The sequence below is a fragment of the Podarcis gaigeae genome (genome assembly GCF_964106915.1).
Source record: "Podarcis gaigeae genome assembly, chromosome: 5".
Lineage (NCBI taxonomy): Eukaryota > Metazoa > Chordata > Lepidosauria > Squamata > Lacertidae > Podarcis > Podarcis gaigeae.
The window spans coordinates 63884011-63898259 of record NC_139681.1 but is presented as its reverse complement, the minus strand read 5'-3'; the positions used below and the strand labels follow the sequence as shown (position 1 = coordinate 63898259).

At 43.1% G+C, this 14249-nt stretch overlaps 1 protein-coding gene across 6 annotated transcripts; it reads right to left on the bottom strand.

Annotated features, from left to right (window-relative positions):
• Nucleotides 1-1115: 1115 nt before the first annotated feature.
• On the bottom strand, nucleotides 1116-13659 carry LOC310845283 (uncharacterized protein). Of its 6 annotated transcripts, none has more exons than XM_083740112.1 (4): nucleotides 13444-13659; nucleotides 12172-12284; nucleotides 11957-12001; nucleotides 1116-1437 (listed from the first exon to the last, which is right to left on the bottom strand). In XM_083740112.1, exons 1-4 carry the CDS (start codon nucleotides 13476-13478, stop codon nucleotides 1304-1306), a joined length of 327 nt encoding a protein of 108 aa, XP_083596238.1. In that variant the 5' UTR covers nucleotides 13479-13659; the 3' UTR covers nucleotides 1116-1303. The 6 variants fall into 6 exon arrangements, 1 of the variants encoding a protein (XP_083596238.1); XR_014564610.1 differs by lacking the exon at nucleotides 1116-1437 and adding an exon at nucleotides 6136-6315 and having other exon boundaries at nucleotides 13523-13658; XR_014564609.1 differs by lacking the exon at nucleotides 11957-12001 and having other exon boundaries at nucleotides 13523-13658.
• Nucleotides 13660-14249: the final 590 nt, after the last annotated feature.

The window sequence follows — 14249 nt, the reverse complement described above, 5'->3', positions numbered from 1 at the left end:
AGGGCTCGCTGTGCAGCTGGCATACATTCCAGCTGTGCCAGCCACACTGTGTCCATACCAAGCCTTTTGTGATAGTTCTCATTTGACTGCCACCCGACATGTGCGCAGGAGTCAGGAGTGTGTGGAAGGTGCCTCCTGCCGGGGCTCTCGTGACGGCCACACCTTCCCACCTTTTCTGCAGCAGTGGAAAGGGCAGAAGCCCCCTCCATCCTGAAGCACAAATGTTAAAAGAATAGCTCCCTCAAACAAATAATTGGAACCTCAGTCTCAAAGCATAGGTGAAACAGCTGGACTACATCAAGAGTATAATAGCTATGGATGCTGAACAGAAAGAATGTGGGAAATGATAGAATATATGGGCAATGCGGCTGGTTTTAATATTCAGCATTTTATTGGCTTCTGAGTGTGTGTGCATGTGTGCTGTGATGTTACACAATTACCTTTTATGCATTTGAATGGTCTAAAAAGATATCAAATAAATAAGATCACATGAACCTCAAAGCCTATTTTGCACTTCTGTCTAGGTTGCACCTGGGGTAGGTGCCCCTCTTGTCATTCGATTTAATATAATGCAGGCCATGAGGCACATTACTCTTTCCAGCAGGGTCTCTCTCTCTCCCCCCACCCTCAGCATTTTCTCTTCTGGCTTCCCAGGAAACTGATCATGTTTACAATTACATTTATCCAACCGTTCGCTAAGAAAAGTAGCAAGCAGATGCTAGTCCCAACTGAAAGCACCAAATACATAAATAAGCCATTTTGGAAATACGAGATTGCCCTTTTCTCAGCTGTTTTCAAAGCAAAAGCGTATAATAAAAAATAGAGTACAAACATGTGTCAACAGGTCTGGTCTGTAGCAGGTCTGTAGTTTGGCATTACGCTCTTTATTCAGAAAGGAATGGGCAGGAGGTGACAGAGGGCTGAGGCGGTTATGGGCATGGAATGAATAAGTAAGAATGTAAAATTAGGTGTTTTGATTTTGATTTTGATTTTTTTAAAAATGTTAACTTGATAATGTATTCATAATCTTCTCTGCTTATGACACACACAAAAATGAGTGCTTGCCTTCTGAAGCCCTCATCTGGCAGCCAAAGATAGCAGATTTCTAAGGGCATTTTTTATGCTGCTTTGATGAGTGAGAGAAAAATATACAGAGCAGCAAAATGACATTTTTCTATAAATTTCACAGTGCTCAGCAGGCATGCGAGTATGGCAGCATTCATTAAGATTAGTTAGAATTACTTAAGCACCGTGAATTTTCTCTATCAAGCTGGTAACTGGGACACTGCGGATTAGTTATTGATCAGCCACTGTTAATACTCAGAGCTCTTTCCATGCCTGTTGTTGTGGGGAGTGGGAGTGGGGGATGCCGTCTCGCGAAGCTGAAGCTGTGAAATTCACAAATTAAACAGACTCTCTTCATTCTCCTTTTTGTTTCTAGAACAGACAAAAAAAAGGTGGGGGGAGAATGAGAATTAATGTGTTGCTTCAAATATTTTCTCTCTTCCCAGGCTCAGCAAATTTCTTCAGCCCTCACAACAGAGCAGGGCATTCCAAAATGGCTCCTACCAGCCAAGCCGGTCCTACCATTTAGTGGAGTAAAGCAGATGCCTCGGGGAGCTGGTTTGGGGCATTGTGAAAAGGTAGCAAATTCTTCATTTATTATTGAATTTTTATCACCAGAGCGGGGTGCTTGTAGAAATGTTTGCCTTGGCTGCCAAAATAACTTAGCAAGTCTTGGGTTCTGTGTGCCTGGAGGATGGGAAGGAACATGCTGTTCCACCTCAGGCAGCAAAAGATTAGTGGCCAGAGGGGTGGGCTGGGGATGTGCACAAGACCTCCCAGCACTGATGTTGCTGTGGCTTACCAGGAAGGAGAGGGGCAAGATAGTGAGGAGGTCAGTGCTACACCACACAACAGTGAAAACAACCCAGACCTTTGCCTGGTACATCCACATAGCACTAACCTCCACATTGCCTTGTCTCTGCCTTCCAGCAAGCTGCAGTGACAGTGCTGCTGGGAGGCTAGATGCGTGCTGCTATCCATCCTTGCCAGCCACTATTGCAGCAAAATGTATTGAGGCAGTTCAAGATAAGTTAGCAAACATTGCTTGAGGATGAGGAGAACACTATTGCTTAAAGTAGTCATAAGCTTAAGGCGGCTAGTAGGAACCCAATACTACTCCACTGCAATGACTGCCGTGCCTCTTCCCGGCTGCTGCGACACTGTTCTAAACGGTGCGACCCTGTTTCACGGCTTTCACTGTTGTGTACTGTCTCTGTCTGATCCCTGAAAGATGTGGATTGGAAAGGCAATAGCACAATAGCAGAAGAGATGTTTTATGTGACTAAGGTTTAATCTCCAGTGTTTTCAAGTTAAAGGGTCTCAACAAGGCTAAAACCTCTTGTTTGAGATCTGCCAGGTGGAAGAAGCAACAATGGGATACACCAAACAATAATTTGACTCAGCAGTTGACAGCCATATACTGTGTGTTCACATGATTCTAACTCTGCATAGCAGGAACAGTCAGTTGTGGTAATGAATATTAATTGACCCTCATTTGGGGGAGAGGCTATAACTCAGTGATAGATCATATGCTCTAGGTTCAGTTCCTGGAATATTCAGTCAGTGTGGACAATATGAAGCTAGATGATCAGACTAGGTATGGAGAAATGTCATGTGTTCAAATTATGTGAAACTGTCCATTAGGGTTTTAAGGAAAGAGGGAGTAAGCCGCTGTTGATGAACCCTCAGTGCTGGGGTAACCAAGAGCACACTGGCCAACACTGGGATGTTCATCCCACTGAAAGGAACAATGAGATGTACATTGAGATGTATGTCCCAATGAGAGGGAATGTCAACATGTTCTTTAGGCATTTTCTTCTCCCTCACCAAAAGACAGATTGGGGAAAATAGCTGCAGAAAAATAAGAAATAATGCAAGTAGGGGATTTTCACAAACATTTTTTACGCACCCCAAGTTTGGGCACAAATATGCCTCATGAAAATTCAGTGCAGATTCTTATAGTCAGAACAGAAGAACCAAGAATTGCCAGAGGGGAAAGATCATCTTATTTCTCCTATATGATCTTTTCTGCTCTGGGTATAGCATGCAAAATTATTCTATAATCATATAGAACTGGAAAGATATTACATCAGATTTGGTCAACCACACAATTTATCTAGAGAATGATGTCAGCAGGTTGTTTTATCCCTGCAGGAAGCCTCTATTTCATGATCTGGCATCAGCAAAGTTGCATGGGAACCAAATTCCAAGGTAATGTTTTCATCCATGAGGAGTCATGCAAACACTTTTTAAAAGTGCCAAGTATTCTATCAGAATTCATGCAGTTCAGTGTATATATTGTAACTTGTAAATGAGAAAAAAGAATTGGCAAGAGACAGAAAAATCCATGCATTCATGTATTATTCTATAATTAATCCCCAATGCAAGATAAAAGTTAAGGGCAGCATAGGGATGGAAGGCTATGTGAAATTCAGTTCTTTCAGTTTTTCATTTTTCCAATCTTAAAATCATTTCCCCACATTTCTGCAGGAGCTGATACTGGGTGGAGCCAGTGCTGTTGCTAGGTAGTGCTAGGGCTGTGTCTCACTTTAAAGTAGTCCATTTTCTCTCTGTCTCTCAACCACTTATGAATCAGAGGAGAATGACAGAAGTTTGTCTCTGTCTTTGTCAGATGGTTGAAACTCCAGTTGGCTAGAAAGCGCCTTCAAAGAAAGTAGGACCCAAGGAAAAGGGAAAGTTCATACTGTTGGGCTCCACTTCACAAATGGTCTCCAGTGATCCCATCTAGCTTGTCTCCTTCATGGGAAGGCTGGGTAGGGCAGGGAGAGAGTATAATGCTGGGTGCTGCTACTCTAAGGAGCAAAGCTGAGAGCACATGGGTGGTGGAATTCATAGAACAGAAAGATCCTGTATACCCTGGGTGCCTATTTATAAAATGGAAGAAGACTCTGTGTGAACAATTCATCACTCTAGATAGAACCAAAATGATGAGATGATTCTCACAAGCAGCTAAGGAACACTCTTTTCCTCCAAAGGTACTGTATTTTGCTATCATCCTTTCTACTGGACTTTATTAGCTCCATCTTGGGCACCTTGCAAATGTAACTTGCAAAAAATGAATGGAATTGCAGGGTGGGACCACTTCCTTCTATCCCTCTCCCCTCTCCCCTTTCCCCACAAAACACACACATGTCTCCATCTGCGGAAAGATCCTGAGTGAATTGCAGATATGGTAATGCAGGATAGCTTCTAAAGGAGATCAAATACTATTATTATCGCTCTCTTGCTAAAATGGCTTATATCCGTAATGTAACTTTCTTTTCATGAAGGTCAACCAAGCCATTACAGAAATGAATGGAGGCACTGTGGGCTTCTCTTGGCTAAACAAGAATGCCTTGCCCTGAGCATTGCAACAATGAGGAGCCATCATGCTGAAGGTTTCTGTTTCCTTAAGGGCATGAGAGCCAATACATCATTAACTAAACACAGAGGTCAGAGGTCTCCACTTATATTTTTCTCATTTTAAATGACTATTTAAGGAAGGAGAATGGAGGAGGAAATGATGATGTGGATGAGAAAAATGAAACAATTCACCTACATGCCAAAAGGTTTAAATGCAACTGTTTGATTCTCCATGGACCCATTACAGCTTCAGGAATTCAGCAACATCCCATTTCGTGGCTGGATAAATAGGTGCTCAAGCACACCCAGAGGAGAAAAGCTACGAACAAGACCTCAAGGCAGTGCTCACTTCTTGACCCTTCTAGGGCTCTTAAAAGCTGCTATAGTGGTACAGCTACTGAATGCTGTGATTGGGCACAGAAGTGGTTCACCAGGTGGGGCAGAGCTGCTATGCTAGCTTCCTGGTAGGTGAGTCACTGTTGCTTACTAGGAGAGGTGAAGTGGAGGGGAGATCTGCGTGGTGCAAACCAGGCCCGCCAGCTTGGTCCCGGAACCATGGGTGGCTGGGGCTGCACATGCCATGGGCGTGTGGGCATCTGACATTAGACGAGCATGTCGGTGGGTGTGCTGATGTTGGATGTGCATGCTGCCACAGCATGCATGGCCCCAACACAAAAGTTGTGGGTGCCCAGCCCTGTCATGGGAAATGTTGTGGGAGCGGGAGCACCCACAGCCCTGCATACTCGGTGCTTTTGGTGCAAACACAGCAGCAGAGCCCATCTGGTGCTCTTGCTCCTGTGTTGGACCAGAACCATACTCCCCAATGCCTCACTTTCCTCCCTCCCTTTAAGCAGCAGCAACCCACCTGCCAGGAAACCAGCACAGTGACTTTATCCTACATGGCAAGCTGCTTTTCTTGGGTTGTAAATAACCACAGATTCAAGTCCATGCTCATCTACAGTAAGTAGGCAAGTCATTCTTTCTTAAGGTAAGGGCCACCACAGACCAATCAAAGAAACAGGTTAAGGGTTGTTCCCAGTGCCATGACAGTCTCTTTTTCCATGTATGTGTATATGTAGCATATCAGCAAACCAAACACATATATTATCGTTCTTCGCCATTGGCTAGCTGGCTTGGTCACTGCAGTAGCGTAGCGTGGGGGGTGCAGGGGGGCCCGGCCGCACCGGGCGCAACATCTGGGGGTTAGGGTTAGGGGCGCAAATCCACGGGTTAGGGGGCGCAAATCCATGGGTTAGGGGGTGCAAATTACTTGCCTTGCCCCGGGTGCTGACAACCCACGCTACGCCACTGGGTCACTGCCCTTTCCTCCACTCAGAAGCAAAGCACTCCACAGCTTGATGCTTGAGATAGAGTCGCTCTGCTTCCATTGCAGGCACAAATGGTGGGCCATTTCCCCCCTAATAGGAGGAGTGAATGGTATCAGTAGTGAGAGGCCAGGGGCATGAGCGGGGGGCAGACGGTGGGGCAGGCGTGCCCTGCAGGTAAGATGGAAATGGCGCAACCTCTTCCATTCTCAGGCAATGACGGGGGGGGGGGGAGGAGGTGCTGGTTATCAGTGGATTTCTGGTCATGTCACTTCCAGGTTCCTCCCCTCCCAATTTTATTTGTATGCTTCTTTTCCACATAAAAGAATCATGCTCAGAGTAGCTTACAACAAAGAAAACGCAAATGCATTTCAAACAAACACAGTTTTACATGTCTTTATTCGGAAGAGAGGAAGGGAGAGGACTACTGTACTTGGGTCTTCCTTAGGGGTTTCCCAATAGAGCATCTGATTGGCAACTGTCAGAACAGGATGCTGGGCTAGATGGGTCATTGGCCGGATCCAGCAGGCCCTTCTTTTGTTCTAAGTATTCCATCTCATACCTGCATTTTAAAAAAATTAAAAATCCATACAGGATTTATATTTAAATAGCTATTTTGAATGTGTTTTCCCACAGAATACATCTTTCTAAATTTATTTGAATCCAAAATACAGTGTTTATATGGATTAGGGTACTTTGTGTCTTCTTCATATTCTACTTTCTTTTACACAGAGGCCTTAAGATTCACTCTTAGCTTAGCCTTAGAGGAAGGATGAGTCATCTTCCAAAAGCTCTTGACATTCCAGGGCTGAAAGTCAACCCATCACACTAATTATTGGTTCAATAAAGAGACACCCATCACCCCATCCTGGGCCATATACCTGCAATTTCCATAACAAAACTGTGATTGGCTACAGCTGGGGATGTAGGGAGAGAGGGGTGGTCTCTGCTCCCTCCATCACCCAAAACATAGACAGAAACCTGCTATTTGTTTTAGTTCTGTGCTTGCTGGATACAAGACAGACAACCCAAACAAACTTCTGCCTCTCTCTTCTAGAGACGGATGGTACAGATACATTGGTTAGTCTCTGCACCTGCCAGGAGGTTGGACGACTTCAGAACCCTGTGCAGATACTTATCAGACATCACAGCTTGCTATTTGTCCATGGTCTCCGATTTCTCCAGCTTTTCTGTGGCATCTCTCCCTTGAGATCATAGATAGATCCACATTTTTGAAACACAGGATGTAACTCAAGCTATTCCAAGAGGCTTGAACAAACTACTTGAGCAATGCAATCTTTTTTTAATATATATTTTTTTAAAAATTAAAACAGGGAGTGATTTAAAAACAACAACACCTAAACCCAAAGGACCTTCAGCTGTCACACTTCTTCAACAAAAAGCCTTTCTATTTTTTTCTAGTGACATCTTGCTTGTGGCAATTTGCAGAATACATCTCCAGGTTTATGTTGCTAACAGGGCATTTCTATAAATGTCTACTCAGAAGTATGAGCCACTGAGTTTGATGCAGCTTACTCCAAGGTAAGTAACAAACTGCAGCCTTAAAGATTACCTCATTTTGCTTTTGTTCACATTCAGCAGTGAAATATCCTATTCCTAAATACCTGTGCTCTAAAACAGGGAAGTGTTTTTCAATGTATGCTGAAAAATGTTACGGCATTAAGCATTGCCTAGCGAGGAATAAAAATCAAGTTAGCAGAGAATCCCTGTGTTTGGTTTTCATTATTTACAAATTCTGCAACTCAGCTATCTCCAGCTCTTAGTTATTCTTCTTCGCTTTCTGCTGGGAGGTAAAATGTATCAGAATCCTGTTTTCTCCTTTTAACTCCAATGGACCTCAATGAAGAATTAAGTTGAGGATGGCTTCATGAAATTTTACACTTTTTCAATGTGTGGAGGAGGGAGTTCATAAGTTGGATACTGGATACCTGATCACTTGTGTGCACAACTCTTTCCTGAATAATATGATAGGCCATTCTACCAGGACATTTTTGCCTAAATGACTCCCCTTGATACTGAGGCAAACGTAATGTTCAAAAAGGCTTCATTTTCTCATTTCTGTAGCACTTTGTGCCCATAAAGTATTTTCAGGATCATCACAAATGGAGACATGAAATGCTTCACACACTCAGAATAGAGTCCAGAAATTTTGGGAGCCACAGAAACTACATTTCCTATAGTTTCCAGCATCTCTAAATGTGGTTGCCCATGCTCATAGCTGTGTCTAGGCCTAGCGCAACTCCCCATTTTCACCCTCTACCCCTGCAGTGTTAACTTCAGGAAAAGGAGGCAACAGAAACATATGCTGAGGAGGATAACACAAAGAAATTCAGCTAGGACTTTTTGGAGTCATGCTCCAGTTACAACTGGATCCAGAGAGCAGACTATCCAAGTGCCCCTTTTTTCCAGGAACAGTCCTGGATTTACAGAAGCCATCCAGGTTTCTGATTTGATCCTGGAATATCCTGCTTTTCCTTAGGACATCCCTATTTTCATCAGAGAAATGTTGGAGGGTATGAGAGAGTCCAGCCCTCATCCTTTATGATTCTGCATCTTCAACAGGCTAGATTGATATACTCCAAGCCTGAGAGAAAATTTTGCTGGGTATGGTGGTTGAGAGATCTGGGGTTCTGACTTGATAGTTATCTTTTAGGTGTCAATTCATAAAATTAGTAAAGGTAAACTGACTTTTAGGTCCTGTTGCAGACGACTCTGGAGTTGCGCGCTTATCTTGCTCTATAGGCTGAGAGAGCCAGCGTTTGTCCACAGACAGCTTCCAGTTCATGTGCCAGAATGACTATTAAGCCACTTCTGGGGAACCAGAGCAGCACACAGAAATGCTGTTTACCTTCCCACTGCAGCAGTACCTATTTGTCTACTTATCAGACAGCTTTCTAGGTCATGTGGCCAGCATGACTAAACCACTACTGGCACAACAGAACACTGTGACGGAAACCAGAGCGCACAGAAATGCTGTTTACCTTCCCACTGCAGCGGTACCTATTTATCGACGTGCTTTCCAACTGCTAGGTGGAAAATAGATATGCATTTTGATATACCAGGGTGGGAGAGAGACCATGGTATAACACCCTGAAACAAAGTGAAGAAATTTGTGTTGCAGTGTTATGGAGATTACTTTTTCAATTCTCACTTCCTAGATATGTGCTTACTTTAGTTTGAGCATGTTGTGGCTGGTAGATAGGAACATTTGTGTGGCAGGGCTAGCTTAACCTCAAGCACACTGCTATAGAGTTCAGATGAGAGAGAAATGTGGTTTGGTTTGCATTTTTATGTGGACCTACCTACCTAATTCACACTTCCCAAAACAATACAGGAGCCTCAAAAATTGCACTTCTCTGAATTTTGCAGTGAAGCTCTCCAACCAAGCTGTGTGTACATAAATGTGTTGTGTTAGGGGAAAGTGTGTATAAAAATGCAAGGATTCAGTGAAAATAAAATACAAAATGGATTATATTAGGGAAGATTGCATGCAAACTCTATCAAGTAAAATTGCCTACAAAATGTGGAGAAAACTTGAACTAAAATGCACAAAAATTCCCATGATCTTTTTTTTAAAAAAAAAAAAAAATCAAACTGATGCAAAAATGTGGAGATGTGAAGTAATGAGGAACAGAAACTGAAATGGACAGATTTTCCCATCCCTGCTGTGGGCTTCAAAGCTAAAAGAAACTGTCGATCCAAACATCCAAAGCACAACAAAATAAGGGGCAAAGAGGGGTGTATTAATACTTGGCTGGACATTAAATGGCACAGGGAGCTAACGTGCAGATTGTACTGGTCACTTTATATGATCTATAATAAAACCAATTTTGATTTAGACAAGTTGTCATGGACAAATTGCAAGACTGGAGAGACCTTGAATGCCCAGACCTTCCTATGCCATCAAGGCCAGGTGTGTTGTAAGTGAAGATGGGATTGTCTGTGACATGCTTCTCTCCAGTTTGTTCATGACCTTTTCAGCAGAACGCTCCACTTTGTATATTTCTGTAGTTACCTCTGACCTCTTCAGATGCAGTCACTAAATGAGTTTTGTATAAGACCAAACACAATTTTTTCTCCATTTGTATTCCGCACGCATGCCAACAAATTCTGATAAGCCCCATGCCCTCACACTGTTTCATTTGTATGTGCTTAATCTGCCTTTATCCTATTTGATGGAGCATCTTCTTTAAATTGATTCAGGCACCAGCGTAGTAGGGACTTTGCATAGATTTTGCATGCATGACATTTCTGCACAGTTGGGTCGTATTATACACCTAACTGAGCATATTCTACACATAAAATTCCATATTCAAAAGAAAAACCGAGTAGAATCAAATGGCAGGTGGAGGGAAGTGTGATAATGCTAGCTGTTACTTGATTCTTAGGCATGATCTTTTGTTACTGATTAATATTTAAACTTTCTGGATTCAACATGCGACACCTTTGGACCATTTTTTGTCCTTACAGTTGGTCTAGGCCAGGAGTAGCCAATAGAGTGTCCTCCAGATGTTTAACAAAACCGCAGTTCCCATCCTCCCTGACCACCAGCCATGCTGTCTGGAGCTGCTAGGAATTGTAGATTCAGCAACATCTTGAGGGCACCATGTTGGCTACCCCTGAAATAAGTAGTTCCTCCCTGGACCTCTTTCCTGGAATTCACTATAACCTGGATACCTCCATTGGTTAGAGTGTGATCATGGCAAGGTTGCATATTTGATCCCTGTATAGGATAGCTTCATATTCCTGCATTGCAGGGGGTTGGTTGGACTAGATCAGCGGTTCTTGACCTGTGGGTCCCCAGATGTTGTTGGACTACAACTCCCATCATCCTTGATCTCTGGCCTTGCTAGCTAGGGGTGATGGGAGTTGTAGTTCAACAACATTTGGGGGCCCACAGGTTGAGAAAGGCTGGACTAGATGATCCTTAGGGTCCTTTCCAACTCTACAATTCTATGATTATGAATTGATGGATAAAGGGGATTTATGGAGTGCTGGTCATGATGACTAACTCCAGTTATCAGAGGCAATATGTCTCTGAAGACCAGTTGCTGGGGAACAGCATCAGAGCTTTATTGCCTTCATGTCCTGCTTGCAAATTTCCCATTAGGAACTGGTTGGCCACTGTGAGAAAAGGATGCTGAACTAGACGGCCCTTTGGGTTCTTATGAATCTAGCAGGGTTCTTACGAATGGTCTCTAACTGCTTGTTTTTAGTCAGGAGGAAAAGACACACATAACCATTTATGGTTCCTTTGCAAGGATACAAAGTGTGATACTTCTCAGACCCATGATACTGTACACCTACACTTCAATATGATCTGACCATGAGAGGCATCTTCCAATTCCAGCTGCAACACACTGGTCAAGGATCACATTGCATGGCCATCATTCTAGGTGCACATCAGAGGAAACCCTGTGGAATTCAGCCAGACTTATATCCAAGTGAATACATGCAGCATCAGCAGTTGCCCATGAAACAGAGCACTAAGTGAAACTGCCTGCAGCCATGTGATGCAATTCAGAATGGGTGATTGTCAACCTCACCTATGCACTCTGGTAAGTGGCAAGGAAGGTGCTTCTTTGTGGGGGGTGCTGAGTCAACCCCATGCAACCAAAAGTTGCTGACATCAGCAGGGGCGACTGTTCAGACAGCAACTGTGCATACGCCTGGTACTAGCTGCCCCCCAGCCATTCAATATAACTGTAGGGTATTGATTCAATAGCCATGGAACCACCAGTGGATTCCCCTAGCTAACACCCTAACCAGCCACTGCAGTACAGGATCTGGCTGCAATGCTATGCCTACTTCCTTGGGAATAAGACATGTTTACCCTTGCATCTCAGTATATAATACAGTGGATGCTCGGGTTGCAAAAGTGATCCATGCAGGAGGCACGGTCACAACCCGCAGCATTCACAACCCGCAACACCGCGTCTGCGTACGCATGGGTTGTGATTTGGCGCTTCTGCGCATGCGCAACCGCCAAAACCCGAAAGTAACCCATTCGGGTACTTCTGGGTTTCAGCAGGTCTGTAACCTGAAAAAACACTACCTGAAGCTTCTGTAACCCGAGGTATGACTGTATATGCAGTATATAATATGCATCAGATGGGTTTGTCCATCAGCTTAAATCTAGGCACTCAGGCTTGCACTGATGTGTGAGCCAAGCTCTTAATTACCTGGTGTTGCTTTGTGGGTCCGCCTTAATAGCACAGCAATTGTACCTGCAGCAGTGCCAATTATAAATGAGAGAAAGTAAAAGAAAAAAGAATCTGATGAATCCATGGATTGGCTAAAGAATTATTAATATGAAAGTGCTAAAGAGCTGGAGCAACATCTGCCCTTCATAACACGAAGGCCTTGGTTGTGAGGTGGGAGAAACAGTTACACTTACCAACAAAAGTTGTGCAAATCTCAGTGAGTTGCAGAAAATTCCAGTGGAGGATTTCAATGTGCCTGGTAAGTGAAGAAGAGTCAGAGGCTGACATTAAAGGGGCTTCACACAGCCTGAAGAGGAAAAAAATGGATTAATATATGCTTTATGCTGCAGCGAATTCTAAGCAGCAGCATTTTTGATGAGCTGAAGAATGCTAATTTGAAGAATTCATCAAGAAAATGTATTGATCAATATTTTATTAGCAGGGATTAATATTTCCTATAAGGGGAGCTAATGATTAACAATATTATGCTTATGTCAGGGGCAGAAGAGAATTTAGAAGCTGAAGACTTATGCTGCTATCATAGTTTCAAACTCTGCAAGCAGCAAGTTAATAGAAAAAAGATACACCCTGGAGTTAAAAAAAAGAAACAATCCAACAAGAATCCTCAATGCCTTTTGGTAGCCACATTCATTTAGGATACCCCCCTCCTGCAGCTGATTCTCAGGCAAAGTATTACATGCAGTAAAACCAGGTAGACTTTGGAGAGCGGAGTGCCAAGATGGCAGAATGAACTGTACCACTTCAGGCAGTAGATGGGGGAATGTTTTTTGATGCTTCTCCACATAAAAACTCCCAATAAATAGAAGCACAACATGGATAAAGGTTTTCTATATTGGTCCCCAAGCAAGGGAGGCCAAGAATAGCCCTGCAGTAGAGGGTCATCCCCCCCCCCTCACTGGCTAGCACACTACCTCAGATTCCTATCTCAAGTCCAGCTCTGCTTTGCTTAGGAGTAAGGCTCTTAAAGTTTGCTAGAGAGAACATTTTCAAAGCAATCAAATGACATTTGAATAGATAAATACTCTTTCAAAGATGTGACAAATATATGTATTTTGCTGAGATTAATTTCTCTACTGAAGTTCTTTCATTTATCTCACAAGTATTTTCAAAGTCTCTTCTATCAGAATAAAAGCCAAAGATGAAAGTCTTTATTTATATAACTGATATAAGAGATTCCAGATGCAAAGAGAGAGAAGTTACAGTTCGGGTCTTGTTTTTAATGTTTTAACATTCTCTCTCGCATGCTTATGTCCACCAATGAATTCAAGTGAACAAGGAACATCCTAAAATTAATCAATTGAGGAGTCTCAATGCTTTTGTTAAATGCAAAATTTCAGAAAGCTCTATATAATATCTCCCACTGGTCACAAGAAACAACCGGCATTGATTTTACAAGTTTGTGGATATGGAGTTTTCAGTACACTAACTTCTTCCACATCACTCACCTGTTGGTATAGCTATGGTATACATTCCTTCTCATTTCTAGTATTTGGTTGCCAGATGTGATGCATGAGTGTTACTTACGTTCTGTTGGTAAAAGAATTAACTCAAATAGGCATCTGCAATCCCTCCCAGTAAAAGAACTTTTGCTAGTCTTACTGAGGCCACACTGACACCAACAGCACTACGACGTTTCGTAAAGCAGTCATGGCTTCCCCCAAAGAATTCTGGGAGCTGTGGTTTGTTCTGCATGCTGATTGTTGCTAGGAGACCTTTATTCCACTTCCAGGGCTACTGTTCCCAGAGTTCTTTGGGGGCTGGTTGCTGATTCACCCCCCCCCCAGCCCAGGGGGAAAGTTATAGCCTTAGATTCCTCATTATGAAGAACAGGCAAGCAGAGAGCATCATTGTTATACAGAGTGGCCTGAAACCTGAAACACACATCAAAGTGGAGCAAGTCAGAAACAGACTGGAATTTGTAAAATGCACATTACAGAAACAAGGCAAATCTGAGATATGTCCTAGATCTAAATACTTTCCTTAGTTTCTTTTGAGGGATAACTTTCAGCTGCAAGCATCTGCGGTTCTTTTGTCCCACTCTGGATCAAAAGGTTACAGACTTACATTGAAACTTGTGAAGTGATGGATCCTGGAGGAACGAAAAGGGAGTCCAGTCACTGAATTTTACGGGTAAAATGGTGGTGTGGAAAAGGGGACAGGGGTTCTGTGGTAGTAGTGGAAGCAAGCAGCACAGCATAGCCTAGGGTCACTTTGAGGTAGCAACCCAGCAATACTGTTTGCCTGCGTTGTA